Genomic DNA, 22,248 nt, shown 5'->3' on the forward strand with positions numbered 1-22,248 from the left:
GTGGCTGCCAGGTGCCCACCCAGACACTCTCTCAGAGTCTGTTCTCTTTGCACAGAGACCACCGCTGCAGCCCCCTGGCTAGCAGAACCCTGCCACATCAATGCTTTAGACAGGGACTCCTCCTTATTTTAGGAAAGCAATAGGAATTGCTCAATATCAGTAACCTCTATAAAATGAGAGTAAGTGTATGTATGATGCAACATTATTATAATGGAAAAGCTGCTGAAAATTTTCCAGTGATGGATTTGCACAGTAGAAGCAAGGACTGGTTTCCATTAAGAGCACTGTGGTTTTGATCGATTTCTTAAGCTGATGCTAATGTTAAGAATCATTGCAAGAAACCAGTTTTGATGTTTTAAAAGAAAATTAATTTTTGCCTTTTGCTTGGGGTAACTTTTTGTTTCGAAATTTGAGATAACTGTAGTAATGACAACACAAATCAAACATAGCAATGAAAACACAAATCAGACATTTTGAGGTAGCAAAGAGTAACATTTTGAGGGATTAAGTGCAAGTTTTTCTTGATTTGTTAATATAGAAAATTGAGTCTGAACATGAATGTATGAACGAGTTCAAGTCTGTCCTTTCAGCTGCTGAGTGAAGCTGATAAAACATCTTTCATGAATCTGCACCACTTATCCAATACAGCACAGCAAAGCTTTTAAAGAAGGAATATGGTTTTATCCCGGTTACAATTGGCATAACTTGACATCTTCACCTGCAGGTGCTCCATGTCAGGAAAGCTGCCGGAAGAACGAGTCTTGGATATGATCACGAGAGTGCAGCACCAGAAATGGAGCCAGAAGGAAGCCTGGAGAGTCAGCCTTCCTTCTCAGAGGTGTGTCCTTGGGTGGGGAGCCTGGCCCTCACTGCGTGGTAGGTTAGTGCAGGTAGAACGCTAGGGTTTGCCACTGGAGGGAGTCAAGATCACATGCTCAGAGTCTGCCTAATCCCCTAGGAAATGACTGATGCAAGGTTTTATTTTATTAAGGGACAGTAAGTCAATAACAAAGCCTTCCGTGAGCTCATCTGAGGGAGGATCAGACTACAAAGCTTGGACTAGCTGGATTAAAAAATCAGTACAACAGGAGTTAGCCTTATAGTGTTATCTAATTAAGATGCAAATTAGCAACCGAAGCTGTACAGAGGAATCACTTTAATTGTTATGTTTGTTTTACTCCCAGTGTAACAAGGAGGGAGACCTTGACCATAAAGTGTTCCAGGAGCTGCTTTTAGAACTACAAAATCTTGGTGAAAAATATGTTTTAACGTTGGCCAACAACCTCTTTATACAACAAGGATTTGAGCTCCAGCAGGTAAGTCACCTGCTAACTGCTGTGGCCATGACCTCAAGCTTCCCTGTAATTGTGAGCCTCACTGTTGCCCCTCTTGTGAGTGTTTTGAAGCATATGATGTGCTACATGGAGCTATAGCTCTTGAGTCTGGTGGGAAAGAGACAAGACTGTCAAATTTCTATACTTTTATCCAAAAAAAACCCCCCAAACCAAAACACCACAAACAAACAACCTTGTGGATATCAAAGGCTATATAGCAAAAATGAAGCGGGGATCTGTTCATTTTTGGCATATGTGTGCACTCAGCCAGAGGAGAACCCACAGCCAAAAATTTCCTATTCAAGTTGTCTGTAAACTACCTGCTTCAGGTCTTGCAAGTGGGACAGCTGGGGCAGCAGTAAGCTTGGAGTGTGTTTATCTCCAGGAAGGTTGTACAGGTTCATGCACAGGACTGCTCTGCTGAACTTCTTGCTCCTTTCCTACAGAATGACTGAGTGACCTTGAGACTACTTGGCATGGCTAACTAGTTAGTCACAACTTTGCTTTTCTGTCAATTATTTCTGTCAAGTATTTTGATACTCATCTTGGATTTTTCTGTTTCTTTCATTTTTTATCTGAACCTCAGTTATGCAGTTCTCCATGACAATACTCTTTCTTCTGTTTTTCTTTTTACTTATTTACATTTTTGACCTATGCATTAGAATAATTATCTCTTCTTCAAAGATCCTCTGAATAAACTTGAGATACCCGACATTTCCAAAATTAAATTTTGCCATTTGGATTCAACAGGTCCCTGACCATTTCTAAAACACTATTGAGTGATTGATTTCTTTCAAGAGGCAGTAAGTGCTTAATAGATTTCACCAATTCATAATCTTTATTTTGCTTTACAGCAATTTCTAATGTGTAGCAAGGAACTGTATGGAGCAATGCTGCAAACAGTGGACTTTCATGGTGCTGTTGAAGCTGCCAGAAGAAAAATTAATGCTTGGGTTGAAAGTGAGACACGAGGTAAAACAAAGCAAAACCATAGCCATTCTATCACTGCCTTCCTACATGGATTCAACAAATGAAATTCCGGGCTAGGAAAAGCAGAGACCTCTTCACATTTCTGTGTGTTCACTCTTATGCTGTTTAAGGGTAGATTGTCTTTCCATCCACCCTTGAAATATTAGAGTAAATTACCAGCTAAATTATTTATGAGTTAAAGATATGTGTGCTGTAAAATATTTTTTATTCCCACCCTTATGCCTGGCCTGATAATTGCAGTAATACCTATAAGTCTTGACCAGACAAACTGCTGCTGCAAACAGACATAAATGCAGATTCAGAACACCAGGGAATAATTTGGTGACCCCTGGTTCCTCCATCCTCAGTGGCTGGTAACAGGGCAGAGCAATCTGCCATTTGTTTACCTATATTGTTTTTGCTCTTCAAATAACCCGAGAACTGTGTTTCTAAGTTTTTCCAAAACTAGGGTCACAGACCAGTAAGAGAGTCTCAGTCCAGAGTCTTAGTGACAGCTTCTGTGTTTCAAAATTCCCTTTAGGTAAAATCAAGGAACTCTTTGCACCTGGCGTGATCGATGGACATGCATTGCTGGTGCTCGTGAATGTAATCTACTTCAAAGCATCCTGGGAACGCAAGTTTGAGGAAGAAAAAACAGTTCAGAGGGATTTTAAACTGAATCAGGTACATCTGCATTCTGTAAATCTTAACATTATTCACTTTAGATGCTGTGAGCATTGCAGCAAGCATAGCAACGTCCAGGGCTGAGCTGCCCTGTGAGTAAGCTGTGGGTGTGTTGGGAACTAAACTTGCCTCCCCTGTTGGGTAGAGGTGTTGGTAAGAGCTGTATTGCCTAACTGACAGTGTGATTTTCTTTTCAATAGAACAGAAGGAAACCTGTGCAGATGATGTACCAGAAAGGCAAATTTAAGCTGGGCTACATTGAGGAGGTGGGTGCTCAGATCCTTGAACTCCCTTATGCCCAGAAGTCACTGAGCATGATCATCCTGCTGCCAGGTGATGTGGCTGATGGATCTATCAGTGGGCTGGAGCAGGTAAGGCAGTACATGTCACTGACTAGGGCTGGAAACCAGTTGCCTGAATTAACACTGGGTAAAAATCTCAAGTTTTCAAAGCTTCCCACCTATTTTAATGTCCTTTCCTCCCCCCTCCTCCCCCACTGCCTCCCCATCTTATAGATTGAAAACACGATCACCTATGAAAATTTAATGCTGTGGGCCTCCTCAGAGAACATGTATGAGACAACAGTGGAGGTCTACCTGCCCCGATTCAAGCTGGAAGGCACCTTTAACCTCAACGAGGTTTTACAAGAGATGGGGATGACCGACATCTTCACTGAATCGAAAGTTGACCTTTCTGCAATGACGTTTGCAAAATCTCTGGTGCTGTCAAGCGTTGTCCACAAGGCATATGTGGAAGTCAATGAGGAAGGCACCGTGGCGGCGGCTGGCACAGGAGCTTCCATTGTGAGGAGGTCTTTGCCTCTCACAGAGGTGTTCATGGCTAATCACCCTTTCTTATTCTTTATTAGACACAATCCTACCAACACTATCGTTTTCTTTGGCAAACTCTGTTCACCTTAAAATCAGGACCATTTTCTAACACTGTGAGGAACACCCGGATGAAAAGCAGAAATAGTATTTTTCTCCCAAATGCTTTCTTAATCCTTTGACAACTAATTTGTACTTCAAAATTATCACTGCAGCCAGTTATGTTTGGAACCTATGAACTGGATGCTCTGCCACTAGGCTCCTTGAATTGTAACTATTGATCTGAATCCAGAATATGAGTAAATTTTACCTTAAGCTCACTGGGTATGAATAGCATTTTGTTTCCTTGATGTGCACACATGTTCATGGTGACGATAGCATTGAGGTGGGAAGGGACCTCTGGAGATCATCTGGTCTACCTGCCCTGCTCGAGCAGAGCCATCTACAGCTGGTCGTAGAAGACCAAGTCCAGATGCCTTCTGGATATCTCCAAAGATGGAAACTCCACCACCTGTCTGGACAACCTCTCCTAAAGCTGTGTTAAGTCCTCAAATAACTCCAAAGAGAATTTTGTATGCATGGTGTCTGCAGGAACAGGATACAAAACCATGTATTCCTAAAGATGGTTAATTATTTACATAGTATAGAAGGCTGTCTTTTATGTGGGGATAAATCAAATTGCTTATCTCAAAGTTTCAAAGAATAGGAAGAAAATGGTCTAAATCTTCCCGCTGAAGTTACTGATGTGTAACACTGTAGCAATGAACTACCAAGAAATGTGTTTTCCTTTCCCCATGTTGCAGTGTGGTGAATTTAAAAGTTCTTATGCAAATCTGAGAGACAGAGCTCTCTCCATGCTTTGAAAAATGAGGAAAGGTTTTTTTAAAGTGCAGTATAAATTACGGAGATCACAGTTAAACATTACCTGGGAATGTTTGTGGGAAAAAAAATTAAACTTCTTTCCAGGTTAGGGAGACATTACTGATAATTTGCTGGTGTAACATAAGTGATGTCTTCCTCAGAGGGATGATGTTTAACAAATTAACATTTTTAATGTGCTTTTTTATAATATATATATATAATGAGAATCGGTGAACAACATGTTTAATGCACAGAATTATATATGGCTTCAGAAAGGAGAAGACACACTAAAATAATGATGCGTCTCTCCTAAATAGAACATAGGTTGGCTTAAAACTTTTACATCCAAAAAGCCATCTGAAAGAAAAATTCCCTCATCCAAAATTTGTAGGCATTTTGTTTTCTCCTTTTGTCATTTTTCTAGCAGCTAGCATTTTCCTTTGCTTGCTCTGAACTATCTTGATGTGAGCAATTAAATGCCTTGTCCATGTTGACATTCAGGAGAATTTGTAAATTCCTGGAGAACATCTAGTGAAAGGATTCAAAGCAGACCATGTGAAAGCTGTTAAAATAGGGCTTCTGAAAAATGCCATTACAATTTTTGGCATTACTTTTTTTTGGACTTTTTACAATTTTTATGTTACTTTCTTTTTTCCCTGTTTTGTGGTGTTTTTGTTGTTGTTGTTGTTGTTGTTTTTTGGTTTTTTTTTTTTTTTTTTTTTTTTTTTAATCCAAAATTATTGGAGAAATCCATGTGGCTAAGTAGGTGAAGGGGCTGTATCCCATATCCTTGCTTGAATTCAAGCCTGCAGCTCTCAAGAGAATGCACCAAGGCGTTCAGGCACTAAGCTTCAGCACAGGCTGCAGGGCAATGCTGCCCACCTTCCTTTTGAGGGCCTTACATGAAGGTGGGCAGCTTAAAGGCACAAGGAGAGAATTCCAGGACCGATAACTTTACAGTTCAGTAACTGCATTATAGATGAGTTCTGGTTTCCAGGGTCTGGTGCCATTCCTGTTTTAGTCCAGTAATAGAGGAGAGAAATTATCTGCATGTGAGTGTCTATCCTAACTAGAATACTATGGAAGAAGTTTTATCTGTATTTTTCTATAGCATGAATTTTTCTTCACTTTCTTAATATCTGCCTAGAAAAGAACATGGTGAATGAAGTAGGTCAGCTGAGAACTTCATCTCAGCTCTTCAGGGAGTGCTGCTGTGCAGCTTTTTGATCTGAATCCTCGGGCATGAAATTAGATATTCTTAGTTGTGGGATGGTGAGTCACAGCCTTTGTGTAAGGGCACTGCCACCTACACACCTCAAGATTATTTCACAGTCCTCCCTCACTTGAGTTCTACAGTTTGGAAACAGAGTCCAGTTTTCTATACACTTACTGACAGTTTTAACATGCGGAAAAGCATTCCCAAAGCGCCTCTCTCACAAATCCTGATGGATGCCTTATTTTCTTGTGCAATGCCTCATGCAGGTAGCTTCTGGCACAGCCTTGGTTGCCTCCTGCAACCTTGTAGCACCCGCTGCTGCTCTGCCTCCACTCACACCCCAAAAGTCCAAGAGACCCCCTCTGCAGCCCACTCTGCTGTCTCTCACTTCTCTCCCCGGCAATCTGTCAGCACAAAGCAGTCCCAACATGGGCCAGCAATGACCAGTCCTGCCTTTTCCACAGCCCTCAGCTTGCCCAGTTGAGGAATCATTCTACTGAATTGTAGTGGGATGGTCACAGAGGGGAAAGGCCTTCTCAAACTGGAGCTTCATAATAGGATAAGTCCTCTCCATCATACTCAAGTTATATTCATGCAATCATCGCATTTTATCTAGTGGGGACTTTAGCTGCATTTTGCTCAATGGGTTCAGCTGCTGCTCTTCCGTCAGAAATGCGATATTCTGCCCAGAGCAGTGCTGAGCACAGTGTCTGTCGGCCTAAAATTTAGGCATTGCTCAGCCCACAGCCACCCTCCAGACACCAGGAGGAAACACTGAACAAACCTGACTGGTGCTTGTGATGGGGAGCAGCCTCCAGGGCTGAAGGGTGAGTGCTTTGGCAGCGTGGAGCCATTTCCTCACTCATGAATGCTGATGAATATGAAGGATCCTGGAGAACCTGCCCAGGGGCCTTTGGTGTATCTCTTGTACCCCAGACAGGAACAGCTCCACCTTACTGCCTTATTTGCTTGTTGCTTGGTGCAAACCTTCCAGAGGTGCAGACTGACAATGACTGTGGAGCTCTACAGAAGCCTCTGGAGGCCCACAGATATTTCAGCCACAGCCATCAGTGCCTCAAGCTCCCCACACTGTTCTGCTGAAATATGTGGGCTAGGCCTAGGGTACAGGAAATCAGATCCATAGCTGGAGTACAGCAGCACATACCCAGAACTGAAAACCTCAGCTGTGGTCCCATAGCAGTGTCTAACTGTGGTGTCATGGGAAAAATCCACATCCAGTATGATGTACTACAGTGAACCACAGTGTCTGAAGCTTGGTCAGTGCTTCTAAACCATGTAGCAGTTCTGGCAAAAAACCCAGGATGTTGACTACACGGCTGTGTTTGCACAGAGTGTAGCCTTAAAAAAAAAGAATTGAGGAGATCAAAGTGACTGTGGAGCTAGCTGGAGCAGACAGGGGAAGAGTTTTCTTTGTGGAAGTTAATGAAGAAAGAACTGAGGCAGCTGCTGCTGCAGGGGTGACCAAAGGAACGCTTTGCCTCCGTAATTCCTGATGAGTTCAGAGCTGACCACCTGCTCGTCTTGTTGAGCAAACACAATTCAAGCAAGAATGTTCTCTACTTTGGCTGATGTTGTTCCTGCTAAGGGTAGAGCAGGTTCTGCTTCTTTCTGCACAAAGAGAGCACAATACTGTGGTGGAAAGAAGTAAGACATAAATAAGATGTTGCTATCAGGTGCCATTTCCTGACATCTATATTCTTGAACCCAAGAAAAAACACCATGTTTCTTCAGAAAGACAGCTGGAAAAATTAAAATAGGCCTTTCCTGTTTAGAGCTCTTCTCAAACAAGTAAACACATTTAATGGAGCTTATTTCACTCTTAGCCATGAAGACTCCCATTGCAGTGGGGTTGTCTAAAGAGCTGGATGATGTGCTGTATGAATCAGCAGTCCAGCATGATGCCTTCCCTCCTCAGCCACACGACAAGCCTCTGTCCCCAGCCACCAGGTCCCAAGCCAGAGACAGCTCAGTGCTGAATCCCCCACTTCCCTCCCACATGTCTCCAGTAACCCCGACTCCAGAGCCTAAACGCCATCATGAGGGAAGGCTCTTGGCTGCCATGAAACCCAGGCAGTGAAACCCACAGGTCATGTTCATGTCCGTGTTCTGAGCGAGCCTCCATACAGATGTTGGGCATGGAGATATGTAGAGATCTGTCCCCCACTCTTCTCCTTGGATCTCCTACTCTCTCCAGGCCCTCCCTTTGGAAGCAGTAAAGTGCGGCAGCAATAAAAGTATTCAAAGCATTTCATTGGCATGGCTTTTTCAACCTTGATTTGAAGGTTGCCTTAGGCACTCCACGCTTTTGAATACCTGCCACGTCTTGTCTCTTGCCTGTTGTATTTCATCCATGAACTACAAGCACAGAGAGGTGTAATTTACCACCACCAAGAACTTGAATGTCTTTCACCTTCATTTCTCTGACCTGTCATTCTGAAAATAATAATGAATGCAAAAGGTAGTGTGTTTTCAGTGTCACTATGAAACTTTCTAAGAAAATTCTTCTCCAGTGCTCTGGTGTTTGACATGTGCCTGAAAAACCGTGGTCCTTGGAGACCATGAGGTGTTTGGCCTTGGAGGAAGATTGTTTAAGTCTATAATTTCTCACCCTGCCAGTTCTGTGGCCCTCTGCTTGATGAGTAGGAAATAATCTTACTGTACAATACAGAGGTGGCCGCTGAAGGGAAAATATTTCTTGATCCAGAATTCCAGAATGGATGAAAGCCCCTCTAAAGTATCATATTATTTTCAGAATATATTAATGCAATTGTCTCATGTCTGCACTGGGGTGCACTGATTGTGACTGGGATGGAGCTGACTGTGTTCACAGCAGCCTGTATGGTGGTCTTTTGGGATTTCTGGCTAAAACAGTGTTGATATATTTTGGCTGCTGCTGAACTGTACTGCAAAAGCGATTATCATCTAATTCTGCCTACAATTTTTTTTTTTTTGCAATTATACAAAATGTGTTTATAAGCTATTAAAACATCAGTGAACAGGTATTGGTGGAGTTATGATAGATTTACACTCATGTCTGAGAACACAATTCAGTCCCAGTTCTCTAGCTGAGCAGGAAGAAAAAAAGGTCATCTTGAAGTCTCAATTTAGAAAAGAATACACAGAGTTTTGTTTCTCCATGTAGCACAAAAACAGACAAAGGGAGAATATATTTTATGGGTACATCCTGTTTCTGGTTTACAAATACAGGAGGAAAAAATTAACCACGTTTTAAATATACAGTAAACTTCAGCTCTGCGAATGAAGATGTGGGAGGCTTTCCCAAATCTAAAGGCTTGCTGGCAGGGTCAGAGCTTTGAAGTCACCCCACAGGCATTTGATGGTGTTCCAGATCCTGTTTACCTCCCATGGCTTACTGGTAATGTTTACTTTGTACAAAAAAAAAAAAAAAAAAAAAAAAGAAAAAAAAAAAAGAGAGAGATTCAGCGAAAGGGCCAAATGGCACTTTCCCCCAGCAGCAACACTGGCTGTGTGTGCTTCTGTACCAGGGGATCTCTGTTCCTTTGGCACACAGAGAGTTGCAAGGGAAGAGTTGTGTCATGATTTCTCGCACACCCTTAATGTCCCTTCATCAGCATGTTGTAGTTGAATACTTGCCTTCATCTGGAACAATGTGAGGCTCTTCTGTGTGTGAGTTTAACTTGGGTGTCCCAGGCCAAACACCAAAGCTATTAAACATCATATTCTGTCAAGACATTCTTGTTTGCATCCAGCACAATAGCAGGGACTACTTTACATGTTCTGCATGAAGTAGTGGTTCTTGGAAGCATAATGCCTTTAAGTCAAGTTTTCTTAAATATCTTATTTTGTGCAGTAAAAGTACCTTGTTTTATGAAGGATATTGGTAAGCCATGCTGGTCACAGATTCCCCTTTAGATTATACACAAATATTTACAATCATCCAGGAAACAAATATCTGGGATTCACAAAGTGACGTGTCTGGGTTACAGGCAGGCCAGAAGAGAAAAGGTCTGTCAAATTTTATCCAGGATAATAGGAGAGCAAAAACCTTATCCATGGTAAAAATCAGTAGAATTTAGGAAAAGCAGGAATTTGTAGGAATTTGAATTGCAGAATGAAGAAATGATATATTGTACAAATTCCATGGTAATATGCGGGAAACATGCCATTTACACATCCTTAGTATTTTGTGGCCTGAAGAAGAACCTTTTTCCATGGGAACAAGTTCTCTTTTCACACCTCATTTGGAGCTGAATCATTAGCTTAGTTTACATTAGCTGAAAATTTGACCCTGTGTTTTCAAATTATCCACCTGCCTGTTCTTCACAGTGCTCGGCAGCTTGTGAAGGGTATTTTCAAATCTTATTTTTTTTCAAAACCCAGTCACTAACAATATGTGCACAATATTGGCAAGCATAGCTCCATTTCTAGACCTATGAGACATCTGACTTCACTAGCTGTAAGGACTGGCAAGAATACCCACACTAACATTTATGCCAATAGCATATAGGACTACTAAGCCACTGCATAATTTGACTAGCTATGGAAATCATACCACAAGGATTGTCACAGGAATGAGGAGGAACAATTATTTCTAACATCCAGACTGATGGCCAAAAGCAATACCTTTCTCTTCAGAATGGTGAAAATTATACAATGTGCTACAGGGCTGAGCAGCCCCGAAGGGTGTTTCAGGTTTCCAAGTCCACAATTTGGTAAAGTAGCTCAGTAGCTAAGAACACACGCAGGTTTTGGGTAGTGTGATTAGTGTAGTGTTAAGTTCCCGAGTACAACTTACAATAATTACATTTTATGACCAGGGAGACACTCCCAAATACTATGTCTTGTACAAAGGATAAATTTACTAGTAAGTATTTGAACAACTTAGCCAGTAGCACATATCAATTTTTTAAAGATAACTGAATGTAACTGTTTTAATTGACAGTCAGGACAACTTAGGACAAAGTTGAGTTAAAACTTCAGGAATAAGGAAGAACAAAAATGTAAGAGAGGTTTGGAAACTCTTTGTCCAGAAGCTTCAAAAACAGGTTCAACAAACACCTATCAACTTTATTCTAGATCTTTCATTCCACTTTAGGGCAACAGATGCACCAAGAATCACAAAGATCCTTCCAGCCGCAGTTCTGCCATTTCTGACCAAAATTAACAACAAAAGCTCCATTACACGAAAATATCTGTTATCTTTTTCACTGGCTAAGCAATATAGAAAAACAGCCTCTTTTTTAAAATCTAAAGGAAATTTCCTACTTTCTACTGCATCCCACAATGATGAATGAGAAGAAAAGGTATGCACTGAGGCACAGCCAGGAGAGGAATACTTATGAACATTCTGTATCACAGAGCTTTAAAAAATACTGTATTAAGGTATAGAAATCTGGCTTATACAATGACTTAAATTGCCACAAGGAAATGATATCCAGAAATACTATAAATGAGATCACTCACAAAGCCTGAACCAGCATTATAAAAGGGGGTCATCATGCAGAAATATTTATCTGTGTAGTCATATCTTACATACCTTATGCTATGGAAGTCTGTTAAGAATACACATGCATACATCCCTGCCTACAAATGTAATTTCCTGTTAGTCAAAGCTCATGAAAAAGTGAGAAAAGGCATGAGCAAAGAAGATATAACAGGCAGAACTGGCTGTATTGCTGGAGCTATTTTTGGATGCTGATAACTGAATCAAAGATGTAGACTATTTTGTTGCTATTTTTTGTCATGTCTAAATTTCCTTCGGGAGTAAAAATGGGGTTTATTGCAATCATGGAAAAGCTTCTGGTGGACAAAGAAGTTCTGGTGGAAAAACAACAGTGCTGGGCTCACCTTTTCCCTGGCAAGTTGAATGACCAGCATGAGGTGGGTCAGGTGTCTGCAAAGTTCACACTCATCAATTTCTGCACCTTGGTATCAGTAAATTCACTACTGGAGAGTCAGCAGACAGCAGTGCTATTTATAAGCTGACACTTGATTCTCAGCAAGTTCTTGACTCCTACAACCTGAAGATCACAGAAATGAAGATCAGAATCTGCTCATGTGGTGCTTCCCAGAGGAGCTGAGACCTTCAGCAACATCTGAAGTATCTCCAACTTCCTCAACTTCAAGAGATATGTTTTCTGTCATGCCAAAGTTTCTGTGGATCACCACAGATACTTTATCACCCTAATTGCTCTGATATATTGTATAAGACTTGTTATTTGTTGCAGCAGATGTCTGGCAAACAGGAAGGGCCACTCTTGGCCATTGAAAATCAAAGGAGTCCTTCTTTTATTCTTGCTATTCAGCATCTGCACTTATCTAATGGTACCTTTACCTTTACAGGCAACCTCAGAAAAATCAGGTACTCTGTAATTACCATCTGAGCAGGGCGGTAGCAGAACATGCATTTTGTAAGATGAAAGGGACAAGAAAAGCCTTTGCTGTCAAACTTGAGATCAGCCTCTGTTTCCTCAACAAGAATTTGCTTCCCTGCTATGTCCTGCAGACACTGACAGCAAGGGAAATATATGGCTGCAAACAGTGAGAAAAAAAGCCAAGGGAGAACTGTAGACATCCAACTTTCTTGCATTCTTTTGAAGCAAAGAAAAATCACAAGGAATTTGTTGGTGGTCTGTTCTGCTGCAGAGTGAGTCATTGCTTCTTGCTGCGAGGTTGTGTTCTGCTGATTGACATCACCAACTGTTCCTTGCTTTGGCCTTCCTATGCTTATCTCATCCATGTCATCAGAACCCTTTGTGGTTTAAAAATCACATAGAGAAGTCTTCATTCCCTTGGTCCTGGATACAAGGCCATAGAAACTTTTGAAAAATGTTGCTGGACAGAGAAGTAAAATTTTGAGACTTTCAGCCAAAACAACTGCAAACAAATAAACACTGCTGGGCAAAACTTATCCCTAAGGATGTAGTGCTATCTAAATGTGTGGAATTTTAGTTGTAGGAAGCAGGTCAGTCTGCAATCCATTCCTTAAAGCAACTTTACTCTGACAAGCATCTGACCACCAGCTAAAAGGGCTGTCTTTGAAATCTACATTCTTGACAGAGTAGTCTAACTATCTGAAACAAAATCTGTCACTCTCTTTGTACTTGCAGTGCTCTCACATCTTCATCTTCCTTTTCACACAAGGCATCTCAGCAACTACTTCTCTGTAACCTTTAGAAAAAGTCCTTCTGCTATTTATCCTTTCCTTTTAGCACGGTTATCAATGGAAAGGAATAAAGAGAGTCTTCTGATTCTGGGACTACTGTGACCATCTTCAATCCTCTTTGTTTCTTTCTGGTGTACAATGAACCTCTGCATTATTCAAAGAGCAAGGAGGGAGTCACAGATCTGGAAAATGAGGTGCAAGTTCTAGTTCATCCTGCTGTTCAACAGCAGGATGAGCTGTAGCTTTACCTTTCCCAGCAAGCATTTGCATAGTGAAGCACCTCAAAACCTACAATTCAGGAGATCCTTCAACCTGCTTGAACAAAAACTCCTAGATTTCTCAGATATTCCCATTAAAAACTATCTCTGTCTAATCCACACTCTAACCTACACTAAACTAACCTAGAAGAGAACAAAATAGCAAAGCAGGAGACTAGAAGAACAGCAGAAAATATTCCTTTCTGGGAATGAATGCTTGTCCAGCTCCATTGTCTGTAATTTGACCACAGATAGAAAATGATTCAGGTGAAACAGATATCCACCAAATGGAAAAATAGAGCCATAGTTAAACTTCAGATCAACTCAAAATGAATTAAGAACAGAAGTACCTACAAAGCCAGAGAAATAACAAACTATGATGAAGAAACCTGGAGAAACCTGTTCACTTAAGACAGTTAAGACAAGAGCTCAGAAGTATTGGAAAACTAAGCAGGGGCTAAGGGAGTAGTGTTTCACTCTGCGAGCATATTAGATGACTTTAACTTTACTTTAACTGGTTTCCACACAGAAGAATGCATTTTAAGGGTACTTTGGCTTTTAGCACATACCCCTATGCCCAAAGGCTATGAATTATTGTGCTACGGGATTGCAATTTTCCATTCACTGTATTAATTTGGAATAAAAATTGTCAGTATTCCTAAAATACATATACCTGGTTGTGTCTTGTTGTTCGAAAACCATCTCCTTTCTGTTCTGAGAGACACCTGGATGCCACCCAGACTTAAAACTGCGACATCTTGTAGTTCCTACCTGTATACTTTCCCCCTCTTACATTCAACAATATTTTTCCTCCAACTGTGCTATGCCTAGTGCCCAAAGTAAGAATGCACAGAACCGCCCATCACCAGAAGAAAGGGAGCAGCATCTGCCCAGTTCCTGCTCTGCACTTCCCTGTCGGTAACGATGCTGAGTGTTGGGGAATCCGTTCAGTGCAGGTATCTCAGGGCGCAGCTGCAGGCTGAGCTCTGGGTGGGTGCCCCAGGCAAAGGGCCATGAAGTGCCCACCCAGTGCAGAACAAAGGGCTCAGGGAGCTGTGTCTTGGCCAGGGAACCGGACACTTGGAGACACAGCAGGAGCCAAGGACCTTGGACTTTCCCACACTTAAGTTGTGAGGGCATAAGAGCCCAAGGTGTCCTTTCTTTGGGGTCTCTCCTTGTAGGCACCAGCTTGAGCTGGTATTTTGTTATTGCACCATGATTAAATTATTTTAAGGATTGAGATGTCTGAGGCTCTGTGATGGTAAGGAGGTCTGGTGTGACGGTGGGTGTGGGGGATGCAGCTGTGAAGTGGCCTTGATCCCGGCTCGGGTGGTGCAGGTGTAACTGCCGGAGTGGCTTCTGGAAGGTCAGGCAGGGAAGTTTCCTCAGCACTGAGGAACAGGCTCAGCAGGTGGGTTTTTAAGTGACTGTGATGGAGAGCAGCCAGAAACCAGGAAAGCAAGCCAGATGATTCTTTGGGAAATTTTCTTGCCTCAGTGTTAAGCAAGTTAAACCAGACTCCATGGCTTTTGTTGCTTCAGGCAAAATCTGTGCAGGTCTGACTCTCTTGTTCTCAGGGCTTGAATGAAGAGTGTGTTTTTAATTTCTATTTCCTCCCAAGAAATAGGTATGGGAAAATTCAAACCGAAAGAGAATTAAACCCATGAGTACTGTATGATAGATAGGAAACCGCCTTCAGAGTTTCCCAAATACCAGAGAAGCCTAGTATCCAGGTGGGTTGGTGTGTAAATATATCTTAGTAGTGATAACTCAGTAGTTGTTACAAAACAGTGTTGTTAGTGCTTACATACACTCACGTGAATACTTGCCCACCCACACACCATATCAACCTGCATGTGAAGAAAGATCATTTCTCAGGAAAATAACACCAGAAATATACTACTTATCAGTAGGTTGCTCTGTCTCTGCTGCCTATACCTTGCTGAAGGATTACAACACAATGATCAGGTGTCCTCAGAGACACTGAAAAAAATGAGGAGTAATGAGAAATCCTGGGCTAAACTTAGGATATAGTTTAGCCCAGGGCTAAATCAGTGGGCTGGTTATAGCAGTATAATTGTTTCTATTACAAAAACTGAATGTTGCATTCATTGGTGCCAATTCTGATGTCAAAACACAACAAAATTCTTAGATTTTTTTTTTTACAGGTGAAAAAACCCTCTGAAACCGCCTTTGCTTCTAGGAGTTTGCTTTCTTTTTTCATAACTACTTTGATTTTTATTATTATTATTATTATTATTTTTTTTTTTTTTTTTTTTTTTTTTTTTTTTTTTTTTTTTTTTACATCTTCGTATGCATTTAAAATTGTGACTTCTTTCTGAACTCCTAAGGATATGGAAAAATTCAAGATTCCACAACAGGTCCCCTAATTATATGAACTGGTTTCAACAGACAGGAATGTGATTCATCATGAGAGAAATTTATGCTGCCACTGGGAGTGGCAATGGTTTTATATCCTATTGCTCTAGAAGCTCCACCAAGAAGCTCAGCTTTCAAGTTGACACCGTCAGTCCCGAGGAGAAGGTAAATATCTCCATGATCTTTAATTCTAAATGTCAGAACTAGGATCTAAGGATAAATATGTCCATTATTAATATACATACCTCCTTTGCACATATATATGGCATGTGACATATTTTGGGAAAGTGACAATATTTTCAAGTTGTGCAATGTTTTGGATTACATTAAAATGTATGGGCTGTGTGATCAATCTGTGCTTAACTTGTACAATGGTACTTCTAAACTCCTACTTTGCAAGTGTGCTTCTAAAGAAGATTAAAACCATTTGCCACTTCTGTATGACCCAGACTGGTAATTTATAAGAGAATAGTCTTTCTATAATGCTCTATCTTTCAAAGGCTTATATGGATTGTTTAATTCTTCCTGTGTAATAGGGGAAATATGCTTACTACATGTGTGGATGAAGTAAGAATCAAACCAAATGTGTCTTAGAATAGTGGAACTTTTAAAATACTGAACTTATGATTAGATTCTTCTACAACACTTTACTGGATGCAAACACTGGGAAAAGTCATTCATGAGAAAGGAACTCTGTTCTAGGTCTAAGATATGGAGAGTTTTGCATCACATTCAAGATGATCTTGTAATAGTTGATTATAACTGAAGGGTATCAAGGAAAAGGAGTTTAAGCTGCAGGAAAAAAAGAGTTTAAACTTCAGATAAAAAAAAAAATCTGGAATTTTCTCCTAATGCATAACGTGTTTCTGTTCAAAATCTTACTACATGAGCCTGTCTGTAGTTACAGTTTCTGCCAAACCTTCGTTAAGCAACCAGCATTAGAAGGACACAGTATGTGAGGCACAGCTGAGTAATACTCACAAAGTTGTTAGAGAGAAACAAAGAGTAAGATATGATCAAGGTTGTAATTAATAAGTGCTATGCCTGGAGGACTCAAGGCAAAAAGATCAGGTTATAAACTGATCTGGAAGTTTGGTTAGGACAAAGTTAGGGCTAAGTGGCAAAGCCACAGCTATTGCAGGTGCTGGAGAAGCAGCTCAACTCAGAATACTCAGAATATTTGTTTCTGCAAATGTATTTCTTCTTCTATTCAGGGTGCTGGTTTTCAGATTCACTGTGAAATCCCAAATGTAATGAACAGGGGATTTCCATGAAGTACTAAATAATTCAGCTAAACCATTGCAAAAAACCTTACCAGGGCATCTAAACATGGCAGGTGTAAGGATGAGAAGCCTAAATTATTTTTACTCTTGTTTCAGGTGATCACAGTGCCACAATGTGCTCTCTCAGTGCAGCCAATGCCAGGTTCTGTCTTGACTTTTTCAGAGAGCTGAACAAAAGAAAAAGAAATGAAAACATCTTCTTCTCCCCACTAAGTCTGTCAGCTGCCTTTGGAATGGTTGTCCTTGGAGCCAGGGGCAGCACACTTGAACAGATTGAGAAGGTAAGTCTTTGCTCTGAAAAGGGAATGGTGGTAAGATATGAGCCAAGAGGCTGATTGTACCATTTGATAGAGTTCCTAAACATCTAAAGGGCTGAAGCACACAGAGAGCCCATTTGAAAATACATTATGCTGTTCCTAATACCAAACTTCTCAGACTAAGCATTATTACTGAACGACTATTCAATGAATGCATCAATGCTAAGGAAAGTGTTTTGGAGGCAACCCTGCATCTCAGAGTTCAGAAGAGTTCCTCACCTTTAATGTGTTTTTTTTTGCCCCCTTGGGCACCCAAAGCCTCCTGTCTCATATAAAAAAATTTAAAAGATTTCATGCACTCATCATCTCCTAAAACTACTTGTTCACTTGCAAGGATTTTATGGTAAAGGACAAAGGGGCCTTTCCACAGGGACTGTTTGGCTGGCTGTGTTTTGGGATAGGCTTTACACTGCTTTAGTTTTGAAGTACCTTCACTCAGCTGCATTCACCCAACATTTACATTGCAGGTCTTTCATTTCAGAGAAGTTTTGAGCAGTACAAGACAGGAAAACAGATACCCTTCTGAGGAGGTAAGACACAATTGCAGCTCTGAGCTGGATCAACAGGAGCCAGTTTGTCAGCCTTTTCCCTTGAGGACAATCCCTTAATCAGAAAGCACAGCAGGGCTGATCAGCCTCTCCATCTAGATTTGCTGACCTGCTTATTACTTTTCCTTTATTAGTTATTTAAGGGGCCTTGTGAGATCACACATTTCAACAGCTGAGCTTTCTCATTATGGGTTTCCAACCAAAACAGCGGTGCCAATCTAAAATGTGGTAAGTGTTTCAATTGCCACCTGCAAAAGTTTGATTACAGAGCGTGCCAAAGGCACCCAGGAGCTTGCTTCTCCCAGTCTCGAAGCCAGCAGCCTTTTGCTTGGTGTGCACAGAGACATCACTGTAGGATATGGCATGGTTTGGAGGTGCAGGCCTGATGAGGAACAGTTTTGTCATTCTGTAAATGTGGCACAGGGTGAATAGGAGGTGGTGTCCTGGTGCATTGATTCCAGTGCCTTTATCAGCTGGGTGGAGTGGGGTTTCTCATGCAGAGAGAGGCTGCAATTCACCCTCAGGTCCAACTTTGCATAGGAAAGCTCAAGCCTACCACGAAACATCTGTTTTCCTGTTTGAAGTGTGAAGCAGATGAAGGAGTCCATTCCCAGTTCCAGGCTCTGTTGGCTGAAGTCAGCGAACCCGGACCAGGCTGTTGTCTCACCATTGCCAACAGGCTCTTTGGAGAAATTACTTATCCATTCTTCCAGGTGAGCGACCGTGGTCTCCCTTGTAACAGCTCCTGGGAGTGGGGAGCTCAGCAGAATGTTTTCCATCAGAAAGCACAAAGGGACACATGCCTTTTTTTACTAACTTCTTTCTTGCTGGTATAGTAAATGGAACTGTCCTGAAGCCACAAAATTCTCTATCTTATAAAAATCATCACATTGCAATAAACTTCTGCAATTTTTACTTTCCAGCAATACTTGGATTCCACAAAGAAATTCTATCGAGCAGAACTGGAACCAGTAAATTTTAAATACACTGAAGAAGAAGTCAGAGACAAAATTAACTTCTGGGTTGAAAATGAGACAAAAGGTAAAGAAAAAAATGTGCAAAAATGTTTTTTTGGTTTGAACATCTTAGGAATATCAATCTCTATTTTTTTTTCAAAAGATAGCAAGATTTTTATATAATAAACCTGCACTATTTTTTTTTTTTTTTCAGTAGGGAATAAGTGTAGTAAGGGGAACAAAAATGCCTTGAGTTCCTTGATTCCAAAGCTGGATGTAAATATTTGTAATTTGTCTGACGGCATTATACAACTTGTCAATTTAAAAGAAATAACTATTAATTGTCAAAATCAGCTAATTGCTGGAACAAAATAATAATTCTTCTTAATTCATTATTTTTAAAGGCAAAATCAAAGACCTATTTGCTGCTGGTTTCATTGATCCCTCTACTGTACTTGTCCTGGTCAATGCTATATATTTTAAAGGAAAGTGGGCAGTAGAATTTAAGAAAGAAGACACTAAGGAAATGTATTTCTACGTGAACAAGGTACAGTATGGGCAGGAACTGAAGCAGCTGCGGGCTGGATGTCAGACGTCTGTCTCCTCTAATAACAGACTTCTGTTATCCCAAGACAAAACAGTGGTCTTAAGGGAGAACAATAGAAGGCTGTATTTCTCTCTGTTTTCCTAACAAAATATGTAAATGTTTGTTCCAATTCACATCAGAAGTGGTTCTTGTGCAGCTGAAATCCTTGTTGGACCAAATTCACTGAGCACATGCATTAACTTTGTTGGGGATTTTGCAAGTAAGGGTGTTGTTTCAAAAATAGTCTGCTCTTGAGATTGAAACTGAAGATTCTGTTTCTCTGCTACTATTTACGAACAGAACAGTGTGTGCTTTCGGGAGAAAAACGTACTGAAGACCAATTATCTCAGGGAACTGTATACATTATTCATGAAGAATTTAATTTATGATTGCACAAGATGTATCCGCTTCCTCACCTGACACCAGAAAAAAGGAAAGATGTAATGAGGAAGTTGTGAGTAAAGTAATTTGGCACCATTAGAAAGGGAAATGTGGTTTTAATGCTTCTTAAATGGATAACTTCATTGGGAATACGGTTGAGTGGAATGTATCAATGCTACAAGTACATTAAATGCATGGCCAGTTTAAATAATGCTTTTGAGCCGAACTCTAACCTCAGTGCTGAAAGCAATTAAAACCAGGATGGTAATTTCTGTATTTCCCATTTAATATGTTTCATGTGTTCCAGAATGAGAGAAGGAAAGTGCAGATGATGTTTCAAGAAGGATATTTTAACATGGCCATCATAGAGGAACTGAAAACAAAGGTCATAGAGCTCCAATACTTCAATAATGAACTGAGCATGCTCATTCTTCTTCCTGAAGATGACTGTGAGGACTTTACTGGCCTAGAACAGGTAATGCTTCATTTTCTCTCTAGTGACATACATAGAGAGCAATACTTTAGCATTGCTGCAGTGTGGTCAGAAGGCAAGTGGGAAAAAACAAACCTCCTTTCCCTGCATTCATTATGGTGCCAATCATTACTCCCAATACCACCTTACAGCTTGAAAGTGCCCTCACCTACGAAAAGCTCGCAGAATGGACCTGCTCGGCCGCGATGCAAGCGCTGAAAGTGAAGGTGTACCTGCCCCAATTCAAGATGGAGGAAAGTCATGTTCTCAACAACACTCTCCAGGAGATGGGAGTAATGAATGTTTTTGACTGGGGAAAAGCTGATTTGTCAGGAATCTCTATGAAAAATGGTTTGGTTGTGTCCAAGGCCATCCAGAAAACAATCTTGGAAGTCAATGAAGAGGGCACTGAAGCATGTGGTTCCATGGGGCTTCTTGCAATGCCTCTGTGTTGCCCAGTAACTTGTGAGTTCAAAGCTGACCATCCATTCCTTTTCTTCATCAGACACAACCAAACCAACACCATTCTCTTCTTTGGAAGATATTCCTCTCCTTAAGCAGAGGTTATATTGGAAATTAAATATTTTTCCCTACTTACATCCCAACTGATGATCAGTAAGGATAAAAGACAAAACAAAAGTAATTTCTCTAGATTTTATCCTAAAGTTTAGTTTGCTGTAAATAAAAAGACTATCTGAGAAGACCCAAATTAAAGATAAAACCCTAAATCCCAAGAATTTTAGTCATATTTTCCTTTTAGGAGGCCTCATGAAAATGACATCTGTCTCAAAATACACTATGAGGTATTTGCCAAAAAGCCGTAGTCCTCTAAAGACATCTGCAAAGAAAACTTTACTTTGCACCTTTACTAATGCATGGAGGAGTAAAGTATGGATCCAATAGACCCATGACTTTAGTGCCCTAAAGTGAAGTGATACATTCTCTCACATGAAGTAGACAGGAGGATAGAGATCTGCATTAAAAGCTTAACCTTAGGTACTTGGTCTCTTTTAGCCTTACCTACCTAAGGTCTCAAGGAAAATTCCACTTTCTAGGGGAGCAGCAAAATATTCCCCTGGGGCCTCCTATTAAATATTGATTCGGGGCAGTGTTTCCAACTGGAGCTCTCAGGGTTTATTCTCAGAGAGCAGAGAAGACAGAAGATTTTCTGGTGTAATTTTGCTTGTTCTCAAGAAGGGCAGATCCATTGCTTTTTTTGTTTGTTTGTTTCTTTTCTGTATGTGTGAGCAAGATCCACATAACAAAAAAAGAGTTTCCAAATAATGGAACAATTTTCTGACAAGTCCTGCTCTGTGATGGTTGGGAATGAGACACATAATTCCCACATTAAACTGTAGCAGTGATTAGCCATTCTCACTTCTAAGAGCCAGCTCTGTTTGAGCCTCAGGCAGCACAAGTTTCTTGTTCCAGATATTTTATTCATTGTTAACATAAAAAAATAAAAAAATATATAATGATGTTTTTTAGATGGGTAGTCTGTTTATTATTTTTTACTATTATTGCTATTTATCATGATAAACTCTCTTCAAGCTAAATATTAAATGTAGTAGTTTGCAGAATTAAGTGAACAGAGGAATAGTCTAATATAGTAAGTAAAAATAATAGTAATCCTTTCCAAAAATGTAAATGACACTGAAGTCTACCTCCCACTTTTAAATATTCACCATGCTGAGTTTAGGCACTGGACAATTCAACATTAGGGTACATAAACTCTGAACTTTTTCATGACCACTGTTGCCTGACTCAGGAATAAGCAGTTCTCTGGGAAGCAAATCAAGAGGTAAATTTCTGGTAAAGCTAATTTTCTTGCTTATGATCCCATTTCCTAAACCATTTCCTGCATGTTGTGGAGTAGGTAGTGGGAAGGAATAGCACAGGGTCACTAGGAGGGAGCAGCTTGCCCAGTCTGGCAGTAGGTAACATCCAAAATCCACAGATACATGAAGAACACTTGCTTTTATTGGAAAAATTCACTCTTTGATGACTCAC

At 40.6% G+C, this 22,248-nt stretch overlaps 2 protein-coding genes across 2 annotated transcripts in view; both read left to right on the forward strand.

Moving 5' to 3' along the window:
- The window catches only part of SERPINB12 (serpin family B member 12), a 4,955-nt gene extending 1,048 nt beyond the window's left edge, over nucleotides 1–3,907 (forward strand). Inside the window, exons 2-7 of the mRNA XM_040065535.1 lie at nucleotides 725–838; nucleotides 1,185–1,316; nucleotides 2,189–2,306; nucleotides 2,845–2,987; nucleotides 3,188–3,358; nucleotides 3,503–3,907. Of these exons, the coding sequence (XP_039921469.1) occupies nucleotides 725–838; nucleotides 1,185–1,316; nucleotides 2,189–2,306; nucleotides 2,845–2,987; nucleotides 3,188–3,358; nucleotides 3,503–3,907 (1,083 nt within the window). The remainder of the gene's footprint in view (nucleotides 1–724; nucleotides 839–1,184; nucleotides 1,317–2,188; nucleotides 2,307–2,844; nucleotides 2,988–3,187; nucleotides 3,359–3,502) is intronic.
- Nucleotides 3,908–15,725: 11,818 nt separating this feature from the next.
- Nucleotides 15,726–21,203, forward strand: LOC120753396 (leukocyte elastase inhibitor A-like). Its single transcript, XM_040065562.2, is given in 9 exon segments — nucleotides 15,726–15,860; nucleotides 17,075–17,259; nucleotides 17,763–17,825; nucleotides 18,384–18,427; nucleotides 18,430–18,556; nucleotides 18,767–18,884; nucleotides 19,204–19,346; nucleotides 20,074–20,241; nucleotides 20,391–21,203. Coding segments are annotated over 8 exon segments (1,236 nt in total). The 5' UTR covers nucleotides 15,726–15,860; nucleotides 17,075–17,091; the 3' UTR covers nucleotides 20,796–21,203.
- Nucleotides 21,204–22,248: the final 1,045 nt, after the last annotated feature.

The sequence above is a fragment of the Hirundo rustica genome, chromosome 1 (assembly GCF_015227805.2).
Source record: "Hirundo rustica isolate bHirRus1 chromosome 1, bHirRus1.pri.v3, whole genome shotgun sequence".
In the NCBI taxonomy this organism is placed as follows: domain Eukaryota; kingdom Metazoa; phylum Chordata; class Aves; order Passeriformes; family Hirundinidae; genus Hirundo; species Hirundo rustica.